General features: G+C 45.8%; 1 protein-coding gene, 1 long non-coding RNA gene and 1 pseudogene across 6 annotated transcripts; 2 read left to right on the top strand and 1 right to left on the bottom strand.

The window, feature by feature from the left end:
• The first annotated feature begins 2,876 nt into the window (after positions 1–2,876).
• On the top strand, positions 2,877–3,636 carry LOC123077630 (DIBOA-glucoside dioxygenase BX6-like; annotated as a pseudogene).
• A 717-nt stretch (positions 3,637–4,353) lies between these two features.
• On the bottom strand, positions 4,354–6,896 carry LOC123087965 (MEIOTIC F-BOX protein MOF). 2 transcript variants are annotated; one of them, XM_044510092.1, is made up of 3 exons: positions 5,590–6,896; positions 5,380–5,514; positions 4,354–5,005 (listed from the first exon to the last, which is right to left on the bottom strand). In XM_044510092.1, the coding sequence occupies exon 1, from the start codon at positions 6,759–6,761 to the stop codon at positions 6,111–6,113; it is 651 nt and encodes a 216-aa protein (XP_044366027.1). In that variant the 5' UTR covers positions 6,762–6,896; the 3' UTR covers positions 4,354–5,005; positions 5,380–5,514; positions 5,590–6,110. The 2 variants fall into 2 exon arrangements, with proteins under 2 accessions (XP_044366027.1, XP_044366019.1); XM_044510084.1 differs by having other exon boundaries at positions 5,590–6,889.
• Positions 6,897–7,394: 498 nt separating this feature from the next.
• LOC123111192 (uncharacterized) lies at positions 7,395–16,216 on the top strand. 4 transcript variants are annotated; one of them, XR_006454274.1, is made up of 8 exons: positions 7,395–8,347; positions 8,871–8,954; positions 9,045–9,718; positions 9,859–10,015; positions 10,392–12,296; positions 12,389–12,483; positions 14,887–15,252; positions 15,360–16,216. It is a non-coding gene; the product is annotated as an uncharacterized lncRNA (long non-coding RNA). The 4 variants fall into 4 exon arrangements; XR_006454273.1 differs by lacking the exons at positions 14,887–15,252; positions 15,360–16,216 and adding an exon at positions 12,722–13,257; XR_006454276.1 differs by lacking the exons at positions 14,887–15,252; positions 15,360–16,216 and having other exon boundaries at positions 10,392–12,082; positions 12,176–12,296; positions 12,389–13,257.
• The last annotated feature ends 381 nt before the right edge of the window (positions 16,217–16,597 follow it).

The following is a 16,597-nucleotide window of genomic DNA, read 5'->3' on the forward strand; positions in this document are numbered from 1 at the left end:
TGTAACTGTGGAGGGGGGCACCGCACACGGCTAAAATATCAACTTGTGTGTTCTAGGGTGCCCCCTTGCCCCCGTATATAAAGGAGGGAGGGGAGGCCGGCTAGCCCTCCTTGGTGTGTCCCCTAAAGGGGGAATCCTACTAGGACTCTAAGTCCTAGTAGGTTTCCACCAAGAAGGAGAGAGGGGGAAGGAAGGAGAGGGAGACAGGGAGAAGGAAATGGGGGGCGCTGCCCCCCTTCCCTTGTCCTATTCAGACTCAAGGGGGCGCGCAGCCAGCCCTCCACTATCTCCACTAAGGCCCATTAGTTCCCCCCAGGGGGGGGGGGGGGTCCGGTAACCCTCCGGCACTCCGGTTTTATCCGAAACTTCTCCGGAACACTTCTGGTGTCCGAATATAGTCGTCCAATATATCAATCTTTATGTCTTGACAATTTTGAGACTCCTCGTCACGTCCTTGATCTCATCCGGGACTCCGAACAAACTTCAGCCATCAAAAACACATAACTCATAATACATATCATCATCAAACGTTAAGCACGCGGACCCTACGAGTTCGAGAACTATGTAGACATGACCGAGACACATCTCCGGTCAATATCCAATAGCAGAACCTGGATGCTCATGTTGGCTCCTAAATATTCTACGAAGTTCTTTATCGGTCAAACCGTATAACAACATACGTTGTTCCCTTTGTCATCGGTATGTTACTTGCCTGAGATTCGATCGTCGGTATCATCATACCTAGTTCAATGTCGTTACCGACAAGTCTCTTTACTTGTTCCATAATACTTCATCCCGCAACTAACTCATTAGTCACAATGCTTGCAAGGCTTTATAGTGATGAGTATTACCGAGAGGGTCCAGAGATACCTCTCAAAAACACGGAGTGACATATCCTAATCTTGATCTATGCCAACCCAAAAAACACCTTCGGAGACACGTGTAGAGCACCTTCATAATCACCCATTTGTGTTGTGACGTTTGGTAGCACACAAAGTGTTCCTCCAGTATTCGGGAGTTGCATAATCTCATAGTCTGAGGAACATGTATAAGTCATGAAGAAAGCAATAGCAATGAAACTGTAACGATCATAATGCTAAGCTAACGGATGGGTCATGTCCATCACATCATTCTCCTAATGATATGATCCCGTTCATCAAATGACAACACATGTCTATGGTTAGGAAACATAACCATCTTTGATTAAGGAGCTAGTCAAGTAGAGGCATACTAGGGACTATATGTTTTGTCTATGTATTCACACATGTACTAAGTTTCTGGTTAATACAATTCTAGCATGAATAATAAACATTTATCATGAATTAAGGAAATAAATAATAACATTTATTATTACCTCTAGGGCATATTTCCTTCAATTAAGACATTGCGTTACTGATAACGCCAGCTATAAAGTGCTATTAATGATCTTTTAGACTACAGAGTGAACGCCTGGCCGTTGCCATCCTGAGTGACTCTAGGTCTTCTGTACTCGGAGTGGTTTCTTTTATGGTCGAATGACTTTATCCTGGTCGAGTGAAATTGGGGGTATCCGAGTGAGGTAACTGGTGGAGTGGATTGCACTCCATGGTTACTTCAGTCGGTATCTCTTGCTATACTTTGAATGTCCTTGATTCTAGGGTAGTGACTTTGGGTAGGGCGTATAGGTCAGTCCTATGACCCTACCCTAGGTCCATGGCATCGTCAAGTACCACATGGTGAAATGGTCTGAGATCCGTAAACCTAAGGAACAAGGAGGCCTTGGGGTCATTTCTTCCAAGCGGATGAATATTGCCCTCCTCTCCAAATGGCTTTGGTGGATTTAGACCGATGAAGGCGGCCTGTGGCTAAAGATTATCTGCGCAAAGTACCTTCACGGGCAACCGCTGGCCTTTGCCCCTAGGTCTGGAGGGTCCCAATTCTTGCGCATTGGGACCTCCATTAAAGTGGGCACCTGATCTGGCACCTTATTATGGCTGGATAGATGGGCCGGGACCCGTCCCTTTGCGGATCGCTTTTACGCGTTATTCTCGATCTGTGTCCGCCCACAGCTCTCTATGGTTGTGGCCTTAGCTGACTTGGGCGCTATTGCCTTCCGCCGTACCTTCGGGGCGGTGGAGCTCGAGCAATGGGTGGAATTCCTCGAGTGTATTGCCCTCCACTCCCCCTCCCTTGAGCCTGATTCGCTGTCTTGGCATCTCGAGCCAAGCGGTAGATTCTCGACTAGATCCCTATACCAGGCGATTGTTCCCACCCTGGCCCGGTGGAACTACCGGTGCTTTGGGAGATCGAACTCCCCTTGAAAATCCGTATATTTCTCTTGCAATGGGTACGAGGCCGCCTCCCTTTGGGCACGGAGGTCCGAAATCGTAATGGACCTAGGGATGGCCTCTGCCCCATTTGTTTGGTACCGGAAGACTGTAACCACATCTTCTTCCGGTGCACTGCGGCGCAGTTCCTCTGGAGCTGCTTCCGGGAGGTGGTTGGTGGCAATTGGTGCCACGACAACCTCCTGGACTTGTTTGGGGAGGTCCTTAGGCTCCCCGGCGCTAGTCGCACCCCCACTTGGTTGGCTGTGGGTATCCTGGCATGGACCCTCTGGTGTACCCGCAATAAACTAGTCATCGAATTCGTGATTCCGTCCCGTGTGACTGATGCAATCTATAAAATGTGTGGCTTCCTATAGCTCTGGAGACCGCTTAGCAAGCGGCGCGACCGAGACGTCATCGACAACATCATTGCGGGTATTCGTTCCTCGGCGTCGGCTTTTGCTCCACCACCGCCACCACCTCCCGAGCCGGATTAGCTTTTTTAGCTTTGTTTGGGGCTTGTCCTGCGTTGTGCCCCCGGCATGACTTTGTTGTTCGTATTTTGTACTGATGTGTTGGATGCTTGGTTTGTTGCTTTATAATATAAAGCGGGGGAAACACTTTTTTTTAAAAAGGGTCCGGTTGAACTCCAACTTCGACCTGTACCAGTCGCCGGCGGCTAACTGGCGCGACACCGCCAGGCGTTCCCGGACCCGCCGGAGTCGGAGGAGCTCCCTGCCGCCGTGCGGGGCGTCCTGCTGCAGTACGGCGACGCGGTGCGGCGGCTCGCGGTGCGGGTGCTGGAGCTGGTGTCGAAGGCCATGGGGCTGGCGCCGGACCGGCTGGAGAAGATGAGGTGCGCGGATGGCCTGAGCATGGTGAGCAACTACTACCGCCGTGCCCGCGGCCGCACCTCACCCTCGGCACCAGTCAGCACTCCGACCCGGCGTTCCTCACCGTGCTCCTCCAGGACAACATGGCCGGCCTCCAGGTGCTCGTCAACGACGACGACGGCAGCGGCAGCAAGAAGCGGTCGGTGTGGGTGATCAACGTCGGCGACCTACTCCAGCTGGTGAGCAACGGGAGGCTGAAGAGCGTGGAGCACCGGGTGGTGGCCAAGAGGAGCAGGGACAGGGCAAGGATGTCGGTGGCGGTGTTCTTCAATGCCGACCTGAGGATGACGACGTCGGTGTACGGCCCCATCGAGGACCAGGTGTCGTTGTCGGCGCCACCGTTGTACCGGAGCATCACACTGGAGGAGTTCCTCTCTCACTACGACGGCAAAGGCCTCGACGGACGCCCGGCGCTGGACCACTTCCTTCTTCCTTAAACAATGCTGGGAATTTCTAGCTGAACTTGTTTTCTGAAATCAGATGCTGTCTGTTAATATATAAATCAGATGCTGTCAAATGTTTCTGAAACACCGTCATGCAATCTTGAGCAAAATGCTGGGTAGGCCGGCTGCAGAAGGAAATCAGTTGACAGAGGATGTGTTTGCTAGATTTTGTTTTATCAACTCATACAACACCAGATTCCACAAATATAATCTGCGTTGGCAAAATCTTACTAGCATCACTAGGAATAAGATGAATAAGATGATAGTGAGCTATGTATATCCATGATTTCAGTATCTGGAGACGAGGACTCTGCATATTATTCACCCTAAACTTTAGTGAATAAGATGAAGGAAATTTTTACACATGGACCATAAATCTTGCCCTTATTACCTGTTGAAGTTAGGCAACCAAATATGCAGCCATGCTTAAGCAAACCGCTATGTGTACGAATAATTCCAGTATTTGGACATCAGGACTCTGCATATTATTCACCTTAAACCTTAGTGAATGAAGAGGAAAAAAAATGACATGGACCATGAATCTTGACACTATCATCTATTATAGTTTGGAACTAAATATGCATCCCTGAAACGGCTTTATTCTCATCAAAGGGAACCAAAAAGTAATAAACAGTGGCAAGTTAAACTTTTGCTTGTGTGAAAAAGGGCAACTGAGAGGTTTCGTGAATTTCTGATTTCGACTGGTGCAACGTCTGATCACCAAGAATGCATTGCTGACACAAACGAGAGTCCTCCTTTCTCAGACAAAAGACATGTTAAGAGAGGAGTTTGATGCTGAGTTCACTAGCTCACAGTTACATGACATACCATGCTGGGAATAACAAAGGAACATTAAACTAGAAACAGAGAAACAAGCATTGAACTGCTGGCAGCACAATATCGAGGCATCGGCACCATAAACACAAGCGCAAGATAACACGGTCTTCAGGTACTATCCTCGTCAGAACTGGAAGAGCATGATATCACTGGAAGGGCATCATCTTCAGCTAGAAAAGAGTTGTTGAAGGGATCAGCAATTGACAAGTCATGGATATCTGAATGGCGATTCAAATAGTACGAACAATGTTTAAACTCAAGGTCCGGAGAAGCTTCATTTTCCACTCCTAGCAGCCTGTGTTGATCAGCCACCCATTTCTCGTCGAACTTCACAGTCACGCCAAATTTGATCGCATTTAGCACTTTCCCATTCAGAACAAAGAACTTGGCAAAGGTAAACATCTTGCTTGTCGCCTTTGTAATTCTTCAACACAAGTGTTTTGAGATGGGTCTCAAGGCATTTGATTGGATCTATTGGGTCATAATGACGCCCATTGTTCATCTCTGTGTTTAAGTATTTGTTCCACTGGAAAGGAAATAAGACTTATAAGATACATATTTTAAAACTTTAAAGTAATTGCTAACTAGACTAGATTATACATGTCAATCAATTCTTCTTGGAGTACCAAATACACATTTAAGCCAAGTAGGGCAAGCCGAGTGTAACACTCGGCTTACACGTCGCCGATGTTAAAACGCTGTTCGCCGAGTATGTTTCATACTCGGCTTCATTTATTTCTCCTATAGTGTTTGTCTCTAAGTATTCGTTCCACTGTAAAAGGAAAGAAGACTTAAAAGATGATGTCAAAGTAATTGCTAACTAGACTACGTGTCAATCAGTTCTTTTTCAAGTATCAGTTCTCATTTTGACATTTAAAGCAAGCAAATATAAAAACTCACCATAACATAAAGCTTTTCCAAGCAGGGGAAGAACCTGAGGACGTCAAGAACCGCATTCAAATCAGCGCAATAAAACTGGAGAGCCAGAACCTTCACTGTGCATATCAAATTGTTGAAGCTGGTTGGAACCAACCCCTGTAAAACAACAATGAGCATAAAACTAATGTCTGAAGGAATGCCAAATGCAAGAGTCGGGAAGGATGCTTCTACCTGAAAGACTAGGTTTGCAATCTGAACATTGGAGATGCGCGGTGACAATGGGCCCAATATCTCCAGTTTAGGTGCCCTATTTACCCGGATAGTCTCGACGTCCAAGCATGGACAAAGCAGCCTTTCAAGGTGAGGGGTGTCCTCAATAACCAATTCGTTTGTGCCCATAAAACAATCACTGAAGCAGATGCTCCTAAGATTTCGTGAGCTTATGTGGAGGGAGCCATTGTAAACATTTTCAGGCAGAAATAGGGTCTCCAACACATGGCAGGCGGAGAGAACACCATGGAATGCATCCACGGAGATGTTAACGTGACGCAGGGTGAGATGCTTGAGGATGGGGAAATTCAATGAAGGAGCGATCTCATCTGGAAAATTGCAGTGGCCAACAGTGGCCACGACGAGAGTTGATGCGAAGCGGAGCACGGATCTGAGCATGGGGGTCGGAGCTGCTCGACACAAGATCGGGAATAAGATATGGAGCTCCTCAAGGTTGTCGAGGCTCCGAGAGTTTAACCAGCTCACGATCTGAGCAACACTCTTGGCTGCTCTCTTTTTGTTGGGAAGATGCAGGTTAATCGGAAGTCGAAGCGACGGGCGGGGCCAGGGTGGTCCGAGAGGATCCTGGAGATGATGGATTCCGTCGACGGTCGAGGCCCTCGGCGGCGGCGCGGCTGCTTGAAATCATTGGTGTTGAGGTTCTCGGCGTCGAGGTTGAGAGGCGCGGAGCCCCAGAGAGGGCGCCATCGGCGTGCGATGGCCTGCGTGCGAGCGCCGTCCTTGGTGGGGAGGAGGGAGATGATGGTGCATAGGACGGCGTCCGGAAGGTTGCTGATGAGATCGCCGTCGCAGTTGTCATCCCGTGCCCGTTTCCGTGGCCTGCACCCGGCCGTTCCACCGGATGCGCGCTTCTTGGTTGCAGGTGCCGCCGCCGCCGCCTTCTTCTTGGCTGCGGGTACCGTCTTCTTCTTCTTGGCAACATCTGCTGCCGCCGCCTTCTTCTTCGCCGCAGGTACCGCCGCTGCTGCTTTCTTCTTGGCCGCGGGTACGGCCGCTGCCGCTTTCTTCTTCGCCAGGGGCTTCTTCTTAGCAGCCGCGGGCACCGCTGCCGCCGCTTTCGTCTTGGCAGCCGCGGTTGGAGGCGCCGCCGCCGCCGCCGCCGCCTTCCTCATGTGTGGAGATTGGTTAGGCGGAGAGTGCTGGGCATCTGGGATGGGGAATTTGGGGGTTCTGGCGCCGTTTCGAGTGCAGCTGATGGGGATTGAACTGGGACCGGAGAGAGTGGGGAGCCGGAACGGGCAGCGTTGCTGGGCCACGCTGGGCTGGGATGTAGAGGCTGTGTCCCGGGTGTTTCTCCAAAATTGACATTTGGGTTTCACTCAAGCCCGACCAGCTTTGAATAAAATGCGAGTGGTGCTCAAATTAGTCTTGAATTCAGATAGCATCATCTTTTGTATAAAATAAAAATATTTTGTTACCCGCTTAGATGACGAAGATACTCAACTCGTGGGAAGGATAGTCTTTCTTCTACTCCCTATGCCGCCACAAGACATGAAGATTCTGAATATCCTCTCTATGACAGCATCCTTGCATGCAAACGGTTGATAGGGTGAAGAAGTAGAACTATGTCCTCTTACTGTCGCAGAGGAAGGAGACAGAGTAACCTCTCGCCGTCACCGGTTGCCCAAGTCCTAAGTCCAAGTCGCACTCGCACCCCGCACGCGAATGGATCACTCCTGTAGTATCAAACTTATAAAGGATGAAGGGGGTGCTAGACAGGCTCACGCCATCCACATCGATGTGAATCAAACAGCGAGCGCACAGTGCACCGCGCGAGGAAAAAAAACAGCCAGCAGGGGTCCCGTGAAAATATCTCCTCTCCCCTGCCCTCTCTCCAGTGCTCTCCCCTCTGCTGATCCCCGTTCCCTCCCATCGCGCCGCCGGCTCCATGCAGCGCCGACGCGACCTTCTCTCCCCCGACGCTCGAGATCCCCTTCTTCCCTCCGGCCGCGCCGCCGGCTCCACGCGGCGCCCGTGCTCACTCGCTCATCCATGGCTCCATCCCTCCTCCTTGTCCGATGGAGCGACCGGCATCACTCCGTCTCGAACTGCTCCAGAGAGAGAAAGAGGAGAGGAAGGTGTGGCGGCGGACGGGAGAGGGTCACCGGCTGCTGCCGGCCTGCGCGGACGAAGTCGGGCGCGACCTCGCGGTCTGTGGCGGCTCAATCTGCTCCTAGATCGATCGAGGGCCACGCCAAGGTCGTTGATCTGCTGCTCGACCGCGATGCGGAAGCCGTCGTCCAGGACCAGTGGGGAAGCACGGTGAGTCTGCTTTTCGTTGATCTGCTGCTCGACCGCGATGCGGAGGCCGTCGTCCAGGACCAGTGGGGAAGCATGGTGAGTCTACTTTAAACATTTGACTATTAAAACTAATGATAATATTGTGCCTATGTTACATGCTTGCTAACAACAATATTATGTGCTAACAAAGCATCTGCACGTGAGATGACCAACATATATCCAAATATGAATTTTGTACTGATCCGCCAAAGATACGGGACGAGTACACCTACCTGAGGAGAGGTCATGCTGATTTACCACGTGCTAGCTGCTGGAGAAGGCACGAGGGGAGCTGTATCATAGGCATTGGTGTTGTGACCACAGGTGTTGCAGTGGTCGACGACCAACATATATCCAAATATCTGAACAAATATGTGATTTTCTGATTGGTAGAAACCCCCTTTTCCCGAACCTGCAGGTAATAGCAGATCAATCTTCCATCACTTTGAAGCTCATCTTCTGTTCCATTACACGTATGAGATGATGGTAGTGTGGAATTGATTTTACATCATGTCCTATCACTGTGAAGGCATGCACTTTTGCATATTCCTCGCTTTGGTGTTCAAGTGCCATTACAAACAAGGGCATGTTTGCTTTTCTACTTCGAAATTGAATGCTAACTTTTTATTGGTAATAAATATGTGTTAGAATAGGAAGTTAGAGCAAAAGCCTGTCAGTAAATCAATCGATATTTCTCTATGGTTGTATACTTGAAGGGCTGCAATTTGAACTGTTATTCCTTCTCTACAATGGACGGGCGCAACAATGTGCGCCTTGTTTGCCTCTGGATGGTGCTTTGCTAATTATAATTCAAAGTGGTTTTTCCCTCTTGTCTGGTGCTTTGCTAATTATAATTCGAAGTTGTCTTTCCCTCTTGTCTGATCTGATTTTGTGGTGAAAACAATAGTGGATTTTGACCCTGGGTGTCTGTGGCTTTGCAGACGAATGTTTTACTACACATGGTGTTAACTAAGCGCATGAAGATTATGCCTTCTTCAATGCAATATTATGCTGACACTTTTGAGGTAGCTCGTGCAACCCTGGTGTGGTAGCTGTCTTTCTTGTACATTATCTTATAGCACCGGGTCTATACGTTGATCATGTGAATTGTTCAGAGAGGAGAAGAAAGAAAGGGTGACATGCTGACCGACGACGATGCAGCCTCGGAAGAGGAGGAGGAGAAGAAAGAAGAAAGAGAGGGTGAGAAGAGTCCGATTCTGGTCAAGAGATGCCATGGGGAAGATGCTGGCCTTATTTCTCACACCCCGAAAGTCACATTACTTCTATGAACCAGAAGAACTAGAAGTATGAAACTTCCAAGAGGAAATATTCATTCCTCTTAGTTAGGTCATTATTTGTACATGCTTTTGCAATACTCACGATGCCCTCAGAATTATTTAAAAGGATGCATCCTTTGGTATCTGTTCATACTTATTATAGAGCTATGTTTTACCATCGAGTAGATCTCTTATTACCATGATATTGTCTAATTTTTACATGGATACAGAAGGGTAACTTAACGTTGTATTCAGAGTTGGGTCGACATGTGAAGACGTGAGAGCTAGAGCAAATAGACTGTGAGGTTATCAGGATACTGGAGAAATGGGTTTTGCTTTAGTCCTTGTTAATGGCACTGGTTTTTCTGGTGCGAGTAAAGCCTGACAGTGGTGTACTCCAGGCAATGTGAAGCTGGGACTTCCCTATCAGGTGTGACCTTGTAGCCAAATCCATGAGTCGGAGGCAGTTGCAGCAACTAACCATGAAGCGACGGCAGAGATCCAGTTTATCTGTACGTCTAAGGCTGCCTTCTGACCGAACCGCGTCGTGGCAGCAAAACCCACTTTGATTCAATGCTCTGATCATCTATGCTTTCATGCTGTAGATTTTTGGAGCTTGCTCTGTTAATCCGTTTTATTTTTTGTATCACAGTTTAGGTCTGACCAGCACAAGGTGGCAACAGCAGTAGTGGAGAAGGCATGAAGAGGCCCACATCTGAAAATCCGTTCTGCTGACTGATCAAGGGAGATGGTCCCAGCATCCACTGTGACAATGTTGTCCAGAACATGGACTCTGGAAACTAAAAAGTGTAAGTACCAATCAAATTTGACTATTTAGGTTCTGTTCTATCGAATGACACGAGTTCTTTTATTCATTTAAAAAGAGAGTGCAACAAGTTTCTCTTATTCGTATTCAAAAGAATTGCGATGAAATGAAAGATACTCTAAGCAGGCATCTCGAATGTAGAGCTTGTAGTTATGTCATAGGTATATGTCTCTCAATTTATGTAAAGATGGGATCATAGGTCTTACAGTATGTCTTTATCTTGGGTGGTGAGCTAAAGGAATTCAGTCTGACACTATGTGTTCCTTTCTCTAAATTTTGTCGTGCTTAAGTAATGAACAACTTACTCGCTCCCAGTTGGTTAACCTACCTATGTCATTCAGAACATATTTTGCTTCCAGGCGCATAAAGGCCACCGATCGGATCAGCGCGAAGAAACCCGTTCGGACCGCCGCCGCAAGCCTCGCCTCAGCAACGGATCAACCTCTGCACCTACATCCACTTCGACAGGTCCTCAGTCAAAGCAGGTCCACTTCGACTGTCCCGGTAGAGGGCTGCTTACAACTGATGTCCGCAACTCGCCGCCGTAGTTGTGCTGCTTGCATTATGCTTGGGCTGCTCTGAAATTATTTAGATTTCAGTTCGTGGACTTTATTACTCATGTGTTCTTTTAGTAGGCCTATACAAACACAATTGTACTATGGCTGATCTGTTTCCTCTTTTGTTGCAGTTGTCATGCCTAGGAAAATACGAAATATTTAGAGTTTGGTTCTTTTGAGTTAGCTTAGTGATGTTACATGATCTTATTGTGCCCTTTTGATTGATTGTAGTAGAAGACTGTTAAACTTGGAGATGATTTCTTTGATGTAACCACAATATATCATACAAAGTTATTATTTGAGGAAAAATGTTTCTTCTCAGAATAATAGATTTGCATATGTGCCAAACTGACAATGCTTTATATTTTCAAACTGGGCGCTTACACCAGACGTCATGATAAAATTTACCCACTCATTCTGAAACAGGCACTGGTTGGAACTTCTTAAGAGGAGTAGCGGTTTAACTCTGTAAGGCAGCTAGAGCAGTCCGACACCTTCAAATGTTTCTTCTCTGGAGAATGCGTCAAGCAAAAAAGTCTTAATTGTTGGTGAAGATATAGCTTAGATTACAGCCATCCCTTTTCAATTGTTAGTGAAGATATAGTCAAGATTACAGCTATTCTGCAGTAAAGTTAGTACAAAGTTGAGTCATCTATTTTGGAACGGAGGGAGTAGCTATTTGATAGCCCTTTGCTTAGTGTGTTTATACTTCTTATTAATCAGCGCCTAAATAGTCCGTTTGTACAAGCTCATACATGATTCTTTCTGCTTTTCCTGGTACCTAAAAGATATTATATGTATATATCCTTTTCGAACTGCTTTATGGTTATGTATAACTATGGAATCCATCGTCCTGTGTTGAGACAATGTAATCTACCTATGTTGCACCTATGTTTTTTCCCGTTGAGATTCTACCTTGCAATGCCTTCGCTATGCATGTGCATTTATATCTATCTTTGCTTAGGTGAAAGAGAACATAATAAGTTCATATCTCACCTCTGTTCTCAATTCTCTTGCGTTTCAGCCAACACATTACTTCGTGTGCTATCATCTTCTGCTTGCTATTTCGCTGGTGCTCTACTGCCTCTGGTGATCTACTGACTCATGCTTTTCTTGCTGTTTAGTGAAGGTCCTTCCCGAAAAGCTTTGATACGACATGTGCGCTGGAAAGCTCCATCTTGTTGTTGGACTTGGTGAAGCTAATGGGCCCGAGGTCGGTAAGAAGAGTAGGATGCCTCCATCTTATGCTGGTGGTCCGCGCTGTATGACTGAAAACTTCTATGATGGGGTGGCTGTTTTGCGTATGCATGCCTCGCCTGATATAATCACAACCTTCACATGTAATCCAAAGTGGCCTGAAATAACGGAGAGTACTGAACCTGGGCAAAAAACAGTCGATAGGTCTGACATTACCGTTCGAGTGTATCGCTTGAAATTTCTTGAGTACCTACAGAAAATCAGGACAGGGAGGATGTTTGGGCCTGTAGTTGCTGGTACTATACCCAGTGTCTTCACTCCCCTATTAAACATTTTCTTAGCCATGTATGTTAATTTTACTGCTTTTCATTTAACTTCCTATTTTTCAGTTATCCACACAGGGGAGTTTCATAAGAGGGAGCTGCCGCATGCGTGTGTCCTTGTTTGGCAAGAGAAGCATCATGACCGGGTGGTCACACCAACTTCATAAATTCCTTTATTTTAATCACTGTTAGTATTTCTATTGGATCTAGCTCCCTCTTTATCTTCTTTCTTGGTTTCCTCTTGCATGGTTCCCAATAATTAGCTTCACCCTTTCGCAGGGTTCTCAACTGACTGATATTGATGCTGATGCTCCTGCTACTATGCCTCCTAACACGATGGAAACTACAGTTCCTATGCCACTTAAGCTTAACAGGTATGCCCTTTCTATACAATTAAGCATAATACACTACTAACTACCTATCCAAGCTGGCAGTCGGCATATGGATCGTACAAAATTAAGCGCTACGAAACCCACGTACAATAAAGCTTATTTTCCTATAGCAATTAGAGTTTCCATGCTTCTGTTTCTTTATTTGACTTTGTTGGATTTCTGTTTCTGTTCATATAGACCACAAGTATGTGTTTTTCATGTAATCCTTTTGAAATTTTAGGGGTGCTACTGCTGCTGCTTTTTTTTTGAACCGGGCGTGCCCCTTTCCATTTAAGATAAACGGAAATACAACAGTCTCTGATACAACCAGGAAGCAAGGAAAGAGAGGCAGCGAGTTCAACGCACTACCAGGAAACCCACTGTGCTCGCCCGCCATCAAAACGAGCACCATGGGGCGAAAACTTGACAGCACCTACTTAGTTTGAATCTAGCTATTACAAACCAGGGAAAAGGCACAAACAAAGAGGTGCCAGATAACATAAAGTATGTAGACTTCATTTCATCAAAAACGCTGAAGTAGTGGTTGATCCAAGTTTTCAGATAAGCATGCATGTGTGGTACGTCTATTCCTGCAGCTTGTAGTCCCTTCACTGATTTGTTCATGCTTTGCTTTTGGTTATTTTAAAAGTGCCATGTTTTACAGCCTGTTGTCTTTAAAATGATAAGAACCCATAAATGTTGTCTTTAAAATGATAAGAACCCATAAATGCTGTTAGATCCTTTTAAATTCCTTCACTGGTTTATCTCTTCCTTGTGCATCCATGCAACTGATACACTGTATAATGGGCTTTATTACAATGGCAATTTAACTCTTATAAACTTGCCAATGCCATGTCGATCTCTTGCCTTATGAGCTATCCTGTCTTTTGCATCAACTTTGTTCGCTAAATTGGTCCACGCAACCTTTGTTGTGGCTACTAAACCACCACCTGCAAGGACAAGTGAAGACTGCTACCCTGTTGTTGTCCTCATAAGCTTGTATTTTCAGTGTTTTGAACAAACCCAGGCTGTAGCACTAATAAAGGTAGCCTGGACAACAAAGCCGTTTTCAATATCCATGAAACGTGCAACGATGACTCCATCTAATGTTCGTCGCCTCATAAGATGTATCTCTAGCTATCTACCATGCTTCCAAATAACATTGTAAATAATCGATCAAAAACTTCTTATAACCACTATGTATCATCACTAAGTATCTATCTACCAGCAGTAAGTATTTATTATTTTGATCTGTGCCTGAATTTTCTTATCACCACTCTTACAATACATGGCTTGCTGTCGCCCTTTGCGCCATGGGCGCAACGGGTCATCTAGTATAGAGAGAGATAAAGATGACCTTAGAAGGTTTGTTTTGGACTTGGAAGGAGGGCATGGTCCATGGCTAGAGGAAAGGCCATGTTGTGGATCAGTGAGGTGGCAATCCATGCCGCGCATCAATGAGGCGGAACAGACCACACCGCATGATACACCATTGTCATTTCCTTCCAAGAAATGATATTGAGTGGCATCCGTACATTGTTTTTTTTTCAACAACATGAAAAGAAAATTACTTGCTTTTACAATGGTCTCCATTCTTCTTAGCAAACTTTCCATTTTAGCAAACTGACTTGAACTTTTCAAGTCAGTTGAGCCATCCTATTCTGCTTTCTTTGAGGATGTGTGTAATTTATCTTTCTAATCTTCATTCAAGCTGTCTTTCTTTGGTGTTCATTGGCATGGGCATGGGCAGTCTCTTTTCTCTTATTGCACAAGAATATATAACAAGCGCGTGCTAGCTAGCGTCTACAAGCAAAGCAAATAGATCCAGTAAAATTAGGACAAATTGATCATGAATGTGATCAACAAGTCCTCCTTTATTATTAGATCATCAAGGAAGTAGACATACACATTTGGTTTGATTGCATCTTTCAGGAACATGGTGTCATCAACCAATACATGCATTCATTGGTTGATGATTACATATCTATCCACATGTCCACAAACAAGATATAAAAGGAAAGCAACTACTCTGCAAAAACAATATTACCCATCATCCCAAGAACCAACCAACCAACGACCGACAACTCCTCAGGAGTTGCGTTCTAGATAAGATTGCAGCAAAGAAGATGATCCACTCTTCACTTGTGGGGTGACCAATTAAACATGGATTTTTCTGGACAACCAACCCTGATATAAGATACATAGATCATCAGACCATGTACAACCAGCTAGCCACTTTATCTCCAGGTGGCCCATGACCTAGAGCATATCAAAGTTCGACCAGTTTTTTGAATAAAATGTGCATTGCCCTAAAAACGAATAAATTGTGAATGGTGCTCAAATTAGTATTGAATTCAGATAGCATCGTTTTTTTAATAAAATAAAAGTATTTTGTTACCAACTTAGATGACGAAGATACTCAACTTGTGGGAACGATAGAGTTTATCGTACTCCCTATGCCGCCACAAGACACGAAGATTCTGGATATCCTCTCAATGACAGCATCCTCGCATGCGAGCGGTTGATGGGGTGAAGAAGTAGAACTATGTCCCCAGGAAAATAGGAGGAGCTCCCAACCCTCCCATGCTCTCACATTAGGGGAGGTCCTCCTCTGTTGGATGATGGATCCGCACGATCCAACGGTGAGCATCGGAGCCCTAGACCCGGGAAATAATTGTGACCCTTCAAGGGGTTTTCAGCAAAAAAGTAAAGCTTGGAGCTCACCTACCGTGGGTGCATGGGAGGGCTGTTATTTCCTCCTACGTCCCCTAGGTATGCTTTCGTAGCTCTCTCTGTTGGATGTGCCAGTTGAGCAAGTAATTACATGGTGTACCACATATTTGTTGCTATTGATGGTACATGTTGATTCGGTCCTCCAGGTGCGGCATGCATCTCCATGACTTGTTTGCTCCTACAAAAGTGAAGATCATGCGGATTCTTCCACAAGGTAAGACTAGGACCGTGTCTCCTGTAACTTCCTTGACTTCGCAAACTATCGTTTATTCACTAGCGCCAGCTAACACAGTCCGCTGACTTCTTTTATTTGTCCTCCTTCATTGATTTGTTTGGTTTCTAGTCCTCGCCAATCAACTTTCGTGTTGAAGTGCCCTGTCAAACATATTTTGCTTGCGCTCTCCTCTTGCCACCAAATGTGGAGCTTCGTGTGGCTTGTTGTCTCCTCCTATCTTTTGATACGTCTCCAACATATATATAATTTTTGATTGTTTCATGCTATTATATTATCAATCCTGAGTGTTTTATATTCATTTACTAGCAACTTTATATCATTTTTGGGACTAACTTATTGACATAGTGCCTAGTGCTAGTTGTTGTTTTTTGCTTGTTTTTTACTTCACAGAATATCAGTACCAAATGAAGTCCAACTGCCACAAATTTTTTTGGAGAATTTTTCCTAGATAGAAGACAACCAGGGAGCCAAAGAAGTCCATGGGAGGAGCCTAGTGGGGCCCACTAGGCACCAGGGCACGCCAGAAGGCCCAAGCGCACCCTGGTGGGTAGTGGGGCCCACGGGAAGCTTCTCCATTGACTATCGTCTATAAATACTCTAAAATCCCAGAAACCTTAGGGGAGTCGACGAAACACGAGATCCAATCTAGGGGCCTTTTCCGGCACTTTACCTGAGGGGTCAACAATCACGGAGGGGTTCTTCATCATCACCCTTGCCCCCTCCGATGATGCATGAGTAGTTTACCACAGACCTATGAGTCTGTAGGTAGTAGCTAGATGGCTTCTTCTTTGTTTTTGATCTTCAATACAATGTTCTCCTCGATGTTCTTGGATATCTATTTGATGTAATGACTTTTTGCGGTGTGTTTGTTGGGATCCGATGAATTGTGAGTTTATGATCAGATTTATCCATGAATATTATTTGAGTCTTTGCTGAACTCTTATATGCATGATTGTTATAGCTTCTTATTTCTTCTCTGAAATCTTGGTTTGGTTTGCCCAACTAGATTGATTTTTCTTATAATGGGAAGCGGTTCTTTATGATGGGTTCGATCTTGCTGTTCTCAGTCTAAGTGACACAGGGAGACATGCCACGCATGTATCGTTGCCATTAAAGATAAAAAGATGGGGTCTATTACTACATGAATAG

This window comes from Triticum aestivum, chromosome 1B, assembly GCF_018294505.1.
Source record: "Triticum aestivum cultivar Chinese Spring chromosome 1B, IWGSC CS RefSeq v2.1, whole genome shotgun sequence".
Classification (NCBI taxonomy): Eukaryota; Viridiplantae; Streptophyta; class Magnoliopsida; order Poales; family Poaceae; genus Triticum; species Triticum aestivum.

Excerpts from the sequence above, each read along its gene's own strand:
- LOC123087965 (XM_044510084.1), bottom strand. The coding sequence starts at position 6,027 with ATGCTCAGATCCGTGCTCCGCTTCGCATCAACTCTCGTCGTGGCCACT. Across the intron at positions 5,515-5,589 it reads TTGCAAACCTAGTCTTTCAG|GGGTTGGTTCCAACCAGCTT; the intron begins GTAGAAGCATCC and ends GTTGTTTTACAG. Across the intron at positions 5,006-5,379 it reads TGGAAAAGCTTTATGTTATG|TGGAACAAATACTTAAACAC; the intron begins GTGAGTTTTTAT and ends TTTCCTTTCCAG.